The sequence below is a fragment of the Syngnathus typhle genome, linkage group LG21 (genome assembly GCF_033458585.1).
Source record: "Syngnathus typhle isolate RoL2023-S1 ecotype Sweden linkage group LG21, RoL_Styp_1.0, whole genome shotgun sequence".
Taxonomy (NCBI): domain Eukaryota; kingdom Metazoa; phylum Chordata; class Actinopteri; order Syngnathiformes; family Syngnathidae; genus Syngnathus; species Syngnathus typhle.
In genome coordinates, this window is record NC_083758.1 from 6,611,857 (window position 1) to 6,627,329 (window position 15,473).

Below are 15,473 nucleotides of genomic sequence, written 5' to 3' on the forward strand. Positions count from 1 at the left end.
ATGTAAATTACACAAATTTCAACATCAATCATTTGCTATTTTCCAGCCACTGCGTGCTGCATTTACCATTTTATTTTCTCTTGAAAAGAAGCCTCGCTTTAAATTGTACAACAGTGCCCTCAAGTGGAGAGATTATAAATTGCACCACTCCACTTTTTAAAATCCATGTTTTTATTCACACACGCGCACGCACGCACACACAATGCCACAGTATGATGCCAGATAAAATTAGAATTAAAAAAAAAAAAAAAAGCACAAAAAGTGATTGGCTTGCTTGCAGTTCACAAAAAAATATAGTCAGCGCTGTCCATGAGGCAAACTACAGTAAATTATCCAAAGGCATTTGTGGAAATATTTGATATCTCTCGATTGGAGGGCTGCCAGTAGGGAATGCCCGACGATTGTTCAAGCTGCTTGTAAAAAGGCATCGGCGGCTTTTGCAGTAGTAAAAGTTGCTTTCCCAGAGTTCCTCAGCACTCCTCCTTGATGTAAATTTGTTCGTACGAGTCGGACTCCAAGTGCTCCAGGCGGTCCGTCTGCCCGTTGACGATCTCGTCCGGGGTCTTCATGAACCTGGCCGACACCAAAGCCGTCGATTATGAGCGGGAACGGAGCGGTTTCGGGAAGCGGTCTTTACCTGAACAAAAGTCTTTGGCCGGGCTCTTTCCTGATAATGTTGAGTTTGTAGTAGTGTCTCAGTGCTCGTGACATCTTCTCATATGTCATGTTGGTCCTGTTCTGTAGGCCCAGAGAAATGCCAGGTGTTAATCGTAGGATTTCTAAAATGCAGCCCCTCATTTTTACCTTGTGGTTGCCCCACAGCCTAGCCAGGCCGTTGGGGTCCATGATGCGAAAGACTTTGTTCTCCGGGTCCTCCCAGCGGATGTAGTTCTCGTAGCGGCTGTCTGACAGCAGCTGGTAGACGTAGTCCCACAGTAGCCTGCAGTCTGCCAGGGCAAAGCAAATGTAATTTTAGAAGTTTGACTTATGGAAGCTTGCGTGATACGGATTTGCTTCTCGGCGAAAAGCACTTTACCTGCTATCCGCCCGATGGGCATTTGTTGGTCCTCCGGCGGAGACACGGGCATGAGGAAGTTCCTGTATAGTCCATCGTCCCGATACTGGAGAAGGTGCTGCTGCGGTACGGGCTGGTGAGCCGGCGTTATGGGATGAGTCCGCTCAACTTTAGCTTCGCGGCCGTTCTCCATATGCCCGCCGCCGCGGCTGTGCCTGAAGTCCAAGGCGGTCCCGCCGCTCCTGCTCGTGTTCGGGAACAGAGGGTTCATGATGGTGCTGGGCATGAGCTGGATGACTCGAGGCGGGCCCACCTCCTGGCCTCCCGGGCTGCCCAGGCACGGCGCCTCCTTGGGGGTCGCGCAGCGGCCGTTGGGGGCGCCGGGGGAAACGGGCAGGGGGTACGTGTCCTCGGGCAAGTGGTGGTTGCTGTCGGGCAGCTGGGAGAAGGCCTGCATGTGGTCCTCGGCCTGTTGGTGGTTTGGCGCGGGGGGGGACTGTCGGGGCGGCGGCGGGTGGTGGGGCGAGCGGGAGCGGTGCCGCAGCTCGATGGTGGGCGGGTGCTGGGGGACGGGCTCCGTCGCGCACGGCGCCCGGCGTACCGTTTCTGTGGCAGGCGACAGTGGGGCAATTTGTCACCCGGCTCACAACGTTGTTGTCAAAACAATGCAGGCTAACCGCTCAACATAATTCATTAGGCTGAGGCTAACTTGGCGGCGCGACAGATTCGTGCGCGGGAACTTGTTTTTGTTTTCACCTGGCTTACGCGGCGCCAAAAAGGAAAACACAAAAACTGGCTCGGCCACAATGCGCTGGGTGCTGGTTTTGTTTTGTTAGCAACGTCATCCCGGTCTTCCGTCAATGAGAATGCGGGATTCACTTTTGGGGTTAAGAGTAAGGATAAACAATCGTGAATAAATGATTTATTTGTATTACACTCAAGGAGATCCGATGTACTTGATAGCAGTTTTAGCTTTAGGCTAAAATAAACACAGCTGAAGGAAGAAATAATAAAGGCTGGCCACATTAATTAGTTATTGTTCAACTCTTAATTAAATTGAATTAATCTGAATAATTTAGAGGGGGAAACATTTTTTTACACGCAAAATATGACTGTCCAAAATGTAAAGGCTTTTTGAGCGCGTGTTTGCTTCTGCCCACTAGGTGTCACTGTTGTCCCATAGTTTTTTTTGCTACATTTAAAGCCCTCTGTGGCGCCAAGGTTACATTTGTAGCCTTTGAGCACGCCATGATTCCAATGAATCCCCAAACGAGCCAGCCGCCAGGTATTTTCCGACCGACGGCAAATCACGTGTCCAAACTGCGGCCCGATTTTATGGCGACTCTTTTTAAATACGGCAGCATTTCCTCGTGAAACCGGTTTCACCACCGCTAAGTCAGCTTTTGCGGTAACTCTCGTGCGTTTGTTCGGCATTCACGTGGCGTCGGTGCCAGAAAACGGCATCAGTTATTAGTGCTAATTAGCGGTGACGGTTTCGATTCCGGTCATGTTCGACCGCAAGAATGCGGACCGACGCGGCGGGGTCACCGACCTTCGAGCTTCAGGTGCTGCGCCGAGTTCTCGGGGAGCAGGTGGAAGGAGTTCCCCGGGAAATAGCCAGAGGGGTAGAACACGTGGGGCTTCCTCTGCTTCAGGGTGTGCTGCAGCAGCTCGTATAAGACGTCACCTGCGGGGAAAGGGGGGAAAAAAAAAAATGACTTGCCGGACTTTGAGAAAACGGGAAGTCACGATTACGGATTTCTAAAAAAAACCGACGACTTTAGTGTGATTTCCAGGCAGCATGACGCTTGCGTAATATTGGAAGGGTCACTCCCGCGTTCAGTTTGGGGAAGAGGGAATGCGAATTTCGAAATGAGACGCGGCCCTGTCCACGTCCGTCATTCCCCTCCAAGTGGCCATACAGTCGGGGGACAAAGCCCAAACAGGAACTTCACGAAATGATTAACAGCCTTGGTGTTGACTTTCCAAGGCGGTCAAATGGGATCAAAACAGGTTTAACAAATAACTTCACATAAAAAAAAAAAGAAACACCGAGATAATGTTTGACAGCGCCGAGAAAAGGAAAAAAAAAAGGCTTTTAGCATAACAAGGAAGTGATGGTGGACACCCATGCCCAAATTTCAGTTCACTTTCTCAGCGCCTGGAAAATTGCTGTTTCTTGATTTAAGATGATTTGAATGGCTTCTAAACGTATTCCATATGGAAATGCAGCACAAAACAAATAAGAATAAAAAGACTTAGTCAAATTTGGCAGTGAGTGATGAACAACATATTTTAGTTGAGGGAAATAGTTCATGACGTGAAGCTAAGGGAAACAGGAAATGAAAGAAATATAGAATAAATTCACCTATTGCCTGTCAGATAAAATAAAGGGAGAATAGTAACCAACCCAAAAGAAGGAAATGTCAAAAAGTCATTTTATTACTCAGTTCCTGTTCCATATTGAAATGAAATGTCTGCATCGAGAAAGGAAAAAAGAATTGCATTTTGCTTCAACCCGGCCTGCTGCCGGTGGTTGCCGGGGCAACAGTTGAGGTTCGTACTTCCTGATTAACCGTCCCCTACTTCCTCCAACGCCCGTTTTGCAGCCTTGCGCCATTAGCGCTGGATGACTTTATTGATTTGTTGATCGTTCGTTAAAGCTGTAAAAGCTCTTTTTTTTTTTTTTTTTTGTCAGGCATTATTTCCACTGCCCTGGTTTCTGACCTTAGTTTGTTCCCCGAAGTAATCGTCACAGTTTATTCATAGTAGCGTATTGTATTTGAATTAACTTCTGGAGAGAGGGAGGGGTGTACCGGAGTGAGGCGAGCGGTAGCGGAAGTCCTCCTTGGTGAGCAGCAACAAGGCTTTGCCGTTCATCTGGAAGGAGCCGCTGGTGATTGGTCGCAGCGCAAACTCCTTCTCGGCCCATCGCAGCCACTGGGCCACGTCTTCTCTGCTCCAGAAGACCGGCTGCAAACCTGCGGCGGGAGGGGGAGACAAGTTAGAAAAAAGGAGCTGCGACGCTGATGAGAGAAAACAAAACGCAACAGCGGGGAAGGGCAAACGGAAGGAAGGAAGGAAGGCGGAAAGGCCGGATGGAGGGGAAAGGGAGGGGGTGAGTAGGAGGAGGGGGGGAGCGGTGGAGAGGAAGGAAGGAGGCCGAGGCAGTAAAGAGGATATTGAGGAAGTGGAGATAAAAGGAAGGCGCGATTACGGGAACAAACAGCGGCGGTAAAGAAAAAGTCGCTAAGACACTGCGAGGAGGTTCCAATAAAAGATTCCGAGAAGATCGGTCCAAAAGTCATATGTGGGAAAAAAAAGGCCAATATGAAAAACCAGAGCCAGACTTTCATTTGATCACTTCTGATCTTCTTCTCAAAGCCGCCGGTTTATTAGTGTGCGAATAAAAAACCCACAAGGACAAACGGAGGGAAAGTGTTAGAGACTTTTTTTTTCCCCCCCACCTCCATTTATTCCAGGCAGTGCAATCCTTTCTTATTTTTTTTTGCTTTCTGTGTAATTCAACGATTGGCGTTGCACATTTGTTTTCTCGTCTTAAGTTGTTCTGTTGAATGTTGAAATTTCAAGCATTCAAAGAATTTTCCTTTCGCTCGCTGAAGCATGTTTGGGCGGCGGGGTCAAGGGGTCAGCCGCACGCTCACCCCCGGGGCCCAAAGAGCGAGCGGCGCCTTTCGCTCTGCCAAAAAAGCCGCTCTCAGCCATCTGCACCGAGCCCAAAGGAGGAAGTACGGGGAGAGGAAAAAGGGGGGAGTGGTTTAAAAAAAAAAAAAAAAAAGCTGTCCCACGACACGCTCGGGCAGGAAGTAATCCAGCTCGAGCTTCGTTTCGGCACAGGAAGCTTCCAGCGGGAAGGTTAAAGAGCCGCAGCGGAAGGCTCATGAAGTCGATGTGGGAAAAGACGGCCGTTGACTGAGGAAAGACAAATAAAGACGGGGAGACTCGTTGAAAAGATGTACAACGGCGAGAAAAAGAAGGCGATACGAGGCCCCAAGTTCAGAATGGGGGCAACCGAGCTATTTTGGGAGCTAACCCATTTAGCGCCGGCGACGCGGGAGGGGCTCCCGTTGTGAAGAACCGTTTTGAATATTAATCGTATCATATAAAAAAATATAACATTTGAGGCGAAGACGTCTAGCATCGTGTTGAGGTAGTGGAGCGTTGCGTAAATGTACACACCCTTGGCCATCATGACTGGTGAATATATAAAAACAAACAAAGTGGACAAGCCCAGGACTTTGCTCCAAACTCTCGTCTTTGGTAAATGTTTGCCTTTCAAAGCAGAAGTAGGCGTCGCTATCTCAGCTACAGTCTTTTTTTTTTTTTTTTTTTAAATAAACCAAGATGGAGGAGGTATCCAGCCATGACCCTTTGACACCCTGACTCAGAGCCTTGCGGCCACGCGAGCAAGTCATCGAGTCATTTCCCCCTCCGGCACTTTTGCCCCACCCCCGTATGGTGTGCACAACTTAAATTGGGTCGGCAGGCATGCGCTTGTCCCCATCCAGCAGAACTGGACCGAGTCCAGTCCAAACAGACATAAAACGCATTAGAGATGCACCGATCCGACTTTTTCAGTTCCGATACCGATACCGATGCCGTGGCTTTGCGTATCGGTCGATACCCGATACCGATCCGATATTATGGTTGATTTTTATTTTTTTTTAAACGTTTATTTCGAACATTAAAGAAATACAAGAAAAAAATAAAAATACAGAAAAATGATAACTCCATAATACAATAGAATATAAAAGAAAAAAGATATTGCATCATAATTTTCCTTTATCGTAAAATCATATTTGTTCAAAAAGGGAGTAGAAGGAAGCCTAAGCTTATCTGACTCTACCCCATGTAACTACATGTTTCTATTTAATTCTGTCAAGAATTTGTCCATAGTCAATATATTAAAGAAAGAAAAAAAAAATACATATATATATATACATATATATATATATATATATATATATATACATACATACACACATACATATATATATATATATATACACATACATATATCATCATCATCATCGGCAGTCACTCGGAACGAGTATGACGGTCTTCTTTTCAGGGTCGTCTACTTGTGGGTCCGCAGGTGGGCGTAGAGGCCGATCCGGGATCCACATATTTTTGTGCAGTGTGGGCAGGGGAAAGTGGCGGTGGGTTGTGGTCGTGCTGGAGCCAGTTTTTGTCTTTCCTTTCGGAGTTGTCGTTTGGTTTCTGCGACACGGCGGAGTTCCTTTTCGTGATGTGCTGCACCTTCTTGCACCGCTGCCCTCCAGCAGTTCCTGTTCAAGGCGATGCGCTCCCAGTCCCGAGATGTTATTTGGAATTTCTTGAGATTGGTCTTGAGGTTGTCCTTAAAACGTTTCTTTTGCCCGCCCGGGGCTCGCGGACCTCTCTCCAGCTGGGAGTATAACATCTGTTTGGGGAGGCGGGTGTCAGCCATGCGGATGAGATGTCCTGTCCATCGGAGTTGGTGCTGCATTATTAAGGTGGTGATGCTCGGTATCCTGGCTTCCTCCAGAACGCTGATGTTTGTGCGTCTGTCCTCCCATTTGATCCGGAGTATTTTCCTCAAGGTTCTCTGGTGGTGTTGTTCAAGAGCTCTTAGGTGCCTGCTGTAGGTTGTCCATGACTCTGCCCCGTAAAGTAAGGTGGGGAGAACCACAGCTTTGTAAACCAGGAGCTTGGTGTCAACCCGGAGGTCTCGGTCTTCGAAGACTCTTTTCCGGAGTCTGGCATACGCTCCACTGGCACAGCTCAGGCGATGGTTGACCTCGGAGTCAATGTCCGCTTTGGAGGAGAGAAAACAGCCGAGGTAGGGGAAATGGTGAACATAATCAAGTGCAGTGTTGTCCACATTTATGATGGGCGGAGTAGATGGCTGGTTGGGTGGGGGTTGATGTAGCACCTGGGTCTTCTTGATGTTCACGGTCAGACCCAGGGCTCTGTATGCCTTAGCAAAGGAGTTCAGGATGCCCTGGAGGTCTTCTGCAGAGTGTGCTGCTATGACATTATCGTCTGCATACTGGAGCTCCACGACCGTGGTGGTTCTGATCTTGGTTTTGGCTTTGAACCTGTTAAGGTTGAAGAGCCTGCCATCAGTCCTGTACCATATTGGGATTCCGTGTGGTAGTTCTTTGTTGATGAGGTGGAGTATGGCGGCAATGAAGACAGAGAACAGGGTGGGTGCAATAATGCATCCCTGTTTGACCCCTGTCTCTACAGTGAAAGGCTCAGTCAAGGAGCTGTTATTGAGCACTGTGGCTGTCATTCCGTCATGTAATAAACGCAGTATTCTGACGTATTTGTCCGGGCAACCATACCTCAGGAGGATGCTCCATAGGGCCTGGCGATCCACCGTGTCAAAGGCTTTTGTAAGGTCTATGAAAGCCATGAACAAAGGCTGTTTATGCTCACGGCATTTCTCCTGGAGTTGGCGTGCTGTAAAAATCATGTCTGCAGTGCCTCTAGATGGGCGAAAACCGCACTGCGATTCTGGGAGAATTTCCTCAGACAGTGGCAGTAGGCGATTGGCAAGAACACGAGCAAGTACTTTGCCAACTGTTGAAAGGAGCGAGATGCCCCTATAGTTTCCGCAATCCGCTTTGTCCCCTTTCTTGAAAATGGTCACTATCAGAGCATCCCTGTGCTCCGAGGGGAGTACTTCTTTTTCCCAGACCTTCAGAAAGAGGGAATGGAGGTGGCGCTGGAGCTCTAGTCCACCTTCCTTTAGGACCTCAGCTGGGATCCCATCTGGCCCAGAGGCCTTGTTGTTCTTCAGGCTCCTGATGGCATCTTGGACCTCTACTAAAGTGGGAGGTTCACCCATGTCTTCCCTGATGGGACTCTGAGGGATGTGACTGAGGAAATCTGACTGAGTTGTGCTGTCACGGTTGAGGAGTTCCTGAAAGTGCTCTCTCCACCGGTTGTTTATGGACTCATTGTCCTTCAACAGCTCCTGCCCGTCTTTAGAGCGTAGGGGGTTTTGGCCGCGATGGCTTGGGCCGTAGACAGCCTTAGTAGCGCTGAAAAAGCCTCTGGTGTCACCAGAGTCTGCCAAACTCTGGATTTCCAGTGCCCTTTCTGTCCACCAGGAGTTTTTAATCTGTCTCACCCGGCTCTGGACGTCAGCCTTGGCTTTGGAGTGGGCCTGTCTCTTTGCTGTGCAGGTGATGTCATTTTGCCAGACACGAAAGGTTTCCCTTTTCTTGGAGATGAGCTGTTCTATCTCTGTGTCGTTCTCATCAAACCAGTCCTGATGCTTTCTGGCCTTGTACCCGAGAGTGGCACGGCAGGTGTCGAGGATGGAAGACTTGAGCAGGCTCCAGTGTTTTTCGATGTCCTCAGGGTATTCCTGAATGAGGCTTTCTCCAAGAGAGGCCTGAAACAGCTGCAGGGTGGCAGTGTTGTTCAGGGCCTCGAGGTTTAGTCTCTGCCGGCTCAGCTTCTTTTGGAGTCTCCTCTTCCTCTTGAGTCTGATGGACATCGTGGATCGTATCAGGCGGTGATCTGTCCAGCAGGCCTCTGAATCCATCATGGCTTTTGTGATGGTCACGTCGCGCTGATCCCTGGCTCTGACAATGACATAGTCAATAAGATGCCATTGTTTAGAGCGAGGGTGTCTCCATGAACCCTTGAGTTTGTTCTTCTGGCGAAAGATGGTATTTGTGATGGTAAGGTCATATTGAGCACATTTGCTAAGAAGCAAAACCCCGTTGGAGTTGATGTTTCCAATGCCTTCCTTTCCAATGGTGCCCTTCCAGAGGTGGTGGTCCCGGCCCACTCTGGCATTGAAATCTCCCAGTATAATAATCTTGTCCTCTTTGGGGATTTTTGACAATACATCATCCAGACAGGCATAGAAGGCCTCTTTTTTGTCCTCATCGGAAGCAAGGGTAGGTGCATAAGCACTAAGAACTGTTGCCGTCTGGTTGTTGACCAGCACCAGACGGAGGGTCATCAGGCGCTCACTGATTCCCACAGGGAGTTCAGAGAGCTGACTGATCAGTTGGTTCTTGATGGCAAAACCAACCCCATGGATCCTAGGCTCATCTGTGGCCTTTCCTTTCCAAAAGAAAGTGTATCCACCCTTTTCCTCCTTCAGATGACCTTCCTCTGCCCGCCGGGTTTCTGAAAGAGCAGCTATGTCAATCCGGCATCTTCTCAGTTCCCTGGCAATGATGGCGGTTCTCCTCTCCGGCCTATCACTGGTTACACTGTCCATTAGTGTGCGCACATTCCATGCTCCAAAATTCATGTTTTTGTGGTTTCGACCGCATATTGGTGATCCCTCTGAACGCGGTAATCCAGTCGGGAGGTTTGAGGCAGGCTATGTTTAGGGCACCTTTTCTAGCCCCTTCCCCATCAGGGGTGAGCAGAGTGGATCCTAAAAAGGGCTGCTCAGTCGTGGATGCAGCTACCGAAGAGCTCTATCTGCCTCGGTCCAGGAGCCCAACGATCATCTAACATCCACCGCCTGATGTGCCAGCTTGTGACTAGGGGCTTCCAGACTTCACAATCCTGCCCCCGTTGCCACTTACTGGTCGCCACAGGACTTTAATCCGGGATGTAAGGTGGATTCCCTGAAAAAGACGCCTGTGCGTGACTTTGTTTAAAGTGGGGAGACTGGTGCACAGACAGTCACCACACTGTCCTTGACAGATCGGGGTCAGAGTCCAGTGGCAAGGAGACCAAGACGACTGGTGACCCTTTTCTGCTGCAGCCTTCATCCGCCTTCCCAGCCGTTGTGACGCCACCCCTCAGGTCAGCCATCATCCTCCGCCTGGTCCACCGTTGAGGTCTTCACTATTTACCCATAGCTGGAGCTGTTTACCCACAGCCGGGACAGTGGTTGATGGGCAGTAGGGCGTGTCCACACACCGGTGGGCCTACATGCCACATCTCTGGGGCCCACTGCTGCTCCGAGATCCTGCACAACTTAGCCTGGGACCGCAAGGTGCCAGTTACCGTGTGTGGCCACGAGGAGGCGTGTGCAAGTCTTGGCAATGGAGAGGCTGTGTACCGGCTGAGGAGACTTACGCACTCGGCTCCTCTTTTCACCCCCGGAAACAGAGGGCTAGCCGGTGGCGGTAGCTGAAAGCAGAAAAGTGGCAAGCAGAGGCAGCATGCAGCATGCACAAACTACAGGCACTACTACTCCAACACTACTGCACTGACGCATCACACGCCCTGTGCGCTGATGGAACACACACCCACTACACACACATATATATACACATATATACACATATACATACATATATATACCATATATTTTCTCATTAAAATACAAAGCAACTTAAACAACTTCACAGCATGTTACGGTATCCCGTCAATATTTTGTCCTTGTACATTTTTTTAAACTTAGGTAAGGTACTACAGTTCTTTAATTCGTCACTGCTGGTGTTCCATAGTTCCACACCTCTAACTGTTATACAATGTAACTTTAAGTTTGTTCTCACCAAATCTCTTTTAAACATACGTGTTCCTCTTAAATAATGGGTACTTTCCCTCCACTCAAACAACCTCTGGATACTGTTTGGTAATTGATTATTTTTTATTTTGTACATGAGTTGGATGGTTTTAAAGTCGACTAGGTCGTTGTATTTCAGTGAGTTCAATTTAATAATTGAACTCACTGAAATAATAATTCCGATTTTATTTAAGAAGCTACATAACTCTACATGTGGAACAGAAAAGACCAAAGGCAATGGCATCAGGCAGACTACACAGTTCTTTGCTCTAAATTAGGGGTGTCCAAACTAACGGTCCAGTTTTTATTGGCCCGCAGCAAATCCCCCCCCCCCCCCCCCCCCCCATTCGGGAGAGAAGCGAACGCGCAGCCTTTGACGTCCCATTAGCAACCCGAAGAGAAGCGAACGCGCAGGGTTTGACGTCCGCTTAGCAACCCGGGGAAGAGAAGCGAACGTTCGCTCCATGTTTGCGTTTGTTTAGAAAACTCTCGTGGCATGCGGCACACGTGCTGCTAGCGTATGACGTAGCCCGCGTCCCAATAGATTAAGGAAAGTATCGGCTCACAGATCGGCTGTATTTTCCGATACCCGATCCATCTATTTTGTTGATATCGGGACCGATATCCGATCCAGATATCGGATCGGTGCATCTCTAAAACGCATCATCAATCACACGCGGCGTTTACGGCCAGGAAGTAGCACGACCTGTTCCCGATTTGTTTGTTGTCAGGAAACAAGAGCAAGTTGGCTCTTGCAGGCCTCTTTCCAACTTTCTTTTTGCGAACTATGTCCCCTACAAAAAAGAAAAAAAAGCTTCGTCAAATTGAACCAAGTTGTTTGACCCGATTTTTAATCGAGCAGTTTTACCAGCGCAGGCTGTGTCGAAAGTATAAAGTCGACTTTTTGAAGCGAAGCACAGATTGTGCTTTTTTTTTTTTTTTAGTTAAAAAGTCTGTTATATTTGCATATACTAAATTCATCATATGCTAACGCCGAACCTGTCCCCCCCCTCCCTCACCGACCCCGCCCCCTCCTTTTTGAAAACATCATGCGGAGTGTGTCGCGAACAGGAAGAGAGAAGGGGGCTGCATTCAGCTCGCTCTCTGGCATGTGAGAACAGTTTCCCTTTCAGAGAAGACCAAGCGACTTAAAACACACGCACAGACACACACACACACACACACACACACACACACACACACACACAACAACATTTATTCAGGAAGCACTGTCTGCCCACTCAGGAAATTCCTGAGGACAAGAGCTGCTTCCAGGGGCAGGAAATTTCCCTTCAAACACACACACACACACATGCACAGACACACACACACCTATCGAGCATATCCAACACAAAAAAAATAATAAGGGGCAGTTGGTGGCGCAAATTGAGTGTACTGCAATGTTGTTCCCCGACGCTTCCACCTACACATGCTTTACACAAACATTCACTCGCCCACCCGCTCAAACACGCGTGTATGGAGTACACGTAGACACGCCAAGGCAACAGGCAGTCTTGTTGCCATGGACATCTCTAGAATCCGGCTGGATTTTTTTTTTTTTATGTTCATGCTACATTTGGTAGTATTTATTAAAGTCATGGTGGATTTGATGTTTTGTATTTGTATTGTAATTAGGGCTGGGCTCATTATGCTCAAGAATAGAAGACGATAATATCGAAAATTTACTTTGACTCGGTTTGCGCAACAACGCAATGTGGCGAAAGACAATGTGATTTCGTCTCAGCGTCGTCTTTTAATTGAGGAGTTTGCATTGCCCTCAAGGGTTAATAGGATGAGGAACAGGCTGTGACTACCCCCCCCCCCCCCCACACACACACACACACATCTAATCCACTTCCTCCCCAGGAAATGGAGAAGGCGGATTTCTGCCCACACTGCAATTTCCTCCCTCATTCTTTTTTTTTTTTTTCTCAACCCCCTCCCTCCTTCCCTCCCTCCTCTTCTCTCTTCCTTCACTCTTTGCACACGCCTCATTTCCCGCCGCGCACTTGTTTGCATAGGAAGGACGAGCGGAGGTGTCGGGCTAGACGAGAGAGCCGCTCGTTTCCTGCCGGGTCGGCCCGAGGAACCGCGTTTCAAATGCCACCGCGGCAAACTTCCAGCAAAGCACGCGGAAGTGACCCGCCGCCGGAAACAGAAGCAAAAGCCCTTCTTCCCCTTTTTCTCAAACAAAAGAGTTCCCTGCTAATGTCATCCGACAGCTTGGCAAACGTCCTCAACTCGCTAAAGTTAACAAAAAAAAAAAAAAAAGTTAAATATTGACGAATGTTTTGGACATCGCAGTTACACGTTGAAGGTTAGGCCGACTATCTCTTGGCAGCCCGCCAACCCCACCTGCTTTCCTATTGGTTAAAAAAAAAATACGAGTAATTACCAGTCAAAAAATAAAAAAATCATACAGTACAATACGTGTGTTTTTAAAAAATAATCGCCCGAGGGACACAAACTGCTCTTTGATCGCCACCAGGTTGTTTGTGCTAGCTTTAGCCAATTAGCATAGTTAAGTGTTTGCATTTGTTTATAATATCGTCTATAGCTACGGGGCAATGAATATGCTGATACAAGAAAAATATAAAGTGTATTTAACAAGCGGGTGTTCTCCCACTGATGATTTTCTTCTGAAAATTGTTCATGGTCATTTTTGAAGTTGGAGCCTACTGTACTTGCTCAGCTCTTTGTGGTCATGTAGACTGGTGAAGGAGCTCCATCAGTTCTGACTCGGTGACGTTTCGAGGAGGACGTGTGTGTGTGTGTGTGTGAGACTCACGCAGGTGTGCAGGCAGCCTGGCAGGCCTGTCGTCCATTCGGCTGGCTGGCCTGGCGGCGGGCGCATGGACGGGGCCAGGCGCATGGAGGGGGGCGGGAGCGTGGACGGGGGAGGAAGTGGAGTTTGGCAGCGGGTTCGCGGAAGGACTGAAAGAGCGCCTCTCCTGCTATGAATAGACAGAGACACAAAAGCCGGGCTCACTAAATGTGCCAAACTCGCCATTGGCCCTGAACCCCAGACAGCACAACCACACACAGGCCTCACGACTGATACACAAGCTTGTTATGCCACACGTGCGTTGACGCAATAAACAAACGAGTGGAAAAATGTGGCTGGGTCAGTCCAATAGGAAAAACGTAAACAAAGAAATAAAATCAACAGAGCTTTGAGCAGCTGAAATGCGGTATGCTTTTTTTCACACTGAGTACAAGTAGTCGTCGCCGATACCGAGAGCCGATACTGCTTTTTTGCGATTAGCATCATTTCAATCATATGTCAGGCTGGTAATGAGGTATCGGAGTGTAGTATCGGTGTATTCTTCCAAACATATCAACCGGACGCTGGGAGCCAGTGTTTACAAGTTCTCAGCGCTTCTTCTCCCAGATATTTTCCCATGTGGAAAAACCACCCGAGACCACCGTCGAAGATGGGGCGTCCGGAATACGTGCGTATTTGTGTTTGTTGCACTGCGTTGGTTTAAAAATGCCAACTTGTCCAGCGTGTGCTTCCGTTTCTGACTGAGAGAGGAACAAGAAGGCAACGTTTTTTTTTTGAGGAAATGAAACTCACTTCTTGCTTCTTCCCTTCTCCTGCTGCCGGCACCCAGTCACTTTTGTGTGCATGTGTGTGTGTGTGTGTGTGTGTACGCACCAACTGAATGTACCAGGAATTTCCTGTGGAAGCCAAGAACCAATCTTACAGTCTTCCATTTCCTCTTTCATGCAGATCTTTCGCAAGACATCCAAACCGACCTTTGGGGGGGGGGGGGGGGGGAGTCATCGAGCTTGTGATAGAAAGGGCGTCAAAGTGACAGAACCGGGCTGTGGGCTGTCAGACCATGACTCCTCACAATGACATCATACTGGCTAATGACTCGTCGTTACTCACAAAGAGAAAAGGCAGCCTTTACGATTGTTTCGGTTAGCGCCATTTCACGGAGTGGCTGGAAAAGGCCTGGTTTCTTCTATTTGCATTGTTTTGGAACCGTTTTTGAGAGCTTCCATTGTGGATTCTTGAAAAGGATTGAAAACTGAAGGACACTCGGCGATAAACGGCTTATTAATGGACCTCAAATTAATACGGGTAGATACATTTTTAGTCATAAAAATCTTGTCATATCTCTCAATCAGGACCCGTGACCCTTAATTAAACAATATTATATAACGAGAATAAAATATGAGCTGCAGTTCACGTCGTGCAGTTGTTTTGGCTGGATCTTCTTCATCGAATCCTTTTAATTCGAATTGGATAGTAAAGAAAATTGGCCGCGCTTGTTGTCGCTGCGCCAACGATTCCTTATCGCGCTGTAATTGTTAAGCAATAACTAAAAGCCGCTTGGCAACTAACCCCCCCCCCCCCGCCCCCCTTTCTTTTTTTCGGGGGTTATTCCAATGAGCAACAGATCGCGTGCACATCTCGGCTTGTCGGTGCCAGTCACGACTTGAACGCGCGGTCCACGCGTGGGGCGCAACAGATGAGCGCGGCCCAAACCAAAACAAACCATTCAAAGCGATCACACCACAACGGAAGACCCCCCCCGCCCCCGCCCCTCCACGCGTCCTTACCTTGGGTGCAGCCGTGGGGGATTCCGACATGATCTCCCGTTAACTTCTCCTCTTCCACTTATGACTCTCTTCAAAAGTGTTCCTTTTTCCTCTGTGTCGCGGGTGGCGTGGACAAGTTGTCGTCACGCAAGCCCCGGCGTTGCTGCTGCTGCTGCGCCGCCGCCGCTGCTGCCGCCGCTGCTTCTTATCTGCCGCAACGCTCCATTGCTCAGCGCGGAAAGACGACAAACTTCTTTTGTCTTGTCCGTGTGTTTCCTTTTCACGTGTCGGCGGCGCGCACATAAATAATCCCTTCCTGGAAGAGCGAAAGACGCGCGCGCGCACGGTACCCATGCACGCTCTCTCTCTTTCTCGCTCGCTCTCTCGCTCTCATTGATCCGGACGTGT

At 48.7% G+C, this 15,473-nt stretch overlaps 2 protein-coding genes across 3 annotated transcripts in view; one reads left to right on the forward strand and one right to left on the reverse strand.

Annotated features, from left to right (window-relative positions):
- LOC133145494 (synapsin-3-like) overlaps positions 1-15,473 on the forward strand; it is an 87,345-nt gene that overhangs the window by 42,728 nt on the left and 29,144 nt on the right. The window lies entirely within an intron of this gene.
- etv6 (ETS variant transcription factor 6) lies at positions 32-15,464 on the reverse strand. Of its 2 annotated transcripts, none has more exons than XM_061269054.1 (8): positions 15,087-15,464; positions 13,303-13,468; positions 3,832-3,996; positions 2,568-2,702; positions 1,037-1,621; positions 805-947; positions 638-738; positions 32-573 (listed from the first exon to the last, which is right to left on the reverse strand). In XM_061269054.1, exons 1-8 carry the CDS (start codon positions 15,114-15,116, stop codon positions 471-473), a joined length of 1,428 nt encoding a protein of 475 aa, XP_061125038.1. In that variant the 5' UTR covers positions 15,117-15,464; the 3' UTR covers positions 32-470. The 2 variants fall into 2 exon arrangements, with proteins under 2 accessions (XP_061125038.1, XP_061125039.1); XM_061269055.1 differs by having other exon boundaries at positions 13,303-13,465; positions 15,087-15,462.

Excerpts from the sequence above, each read along its gene's own strand:
- etv6 (XM_061269054.1), bottom strand. The coding sequence starts at position 15,116 with ATGTCGGAATCCCCCACGGCTGCACCCAAG. Across the intron at positions 3,997-13,302 it reads CAGGCTGCCTGCACACCTGC|GTTTGCAGCCGGTCTTCTGG; the intron begins GTGAGTCTCACA and ends CTCCCGCCGCAG. Across the intron at positions 948-1,036 it reads GCCCATCGGGCGGATAGCAG|ACTGCAGGCTACTGTGGGAC; the intron begins GTAAAGTGCTTT and ends TTGCCCTGGCAG.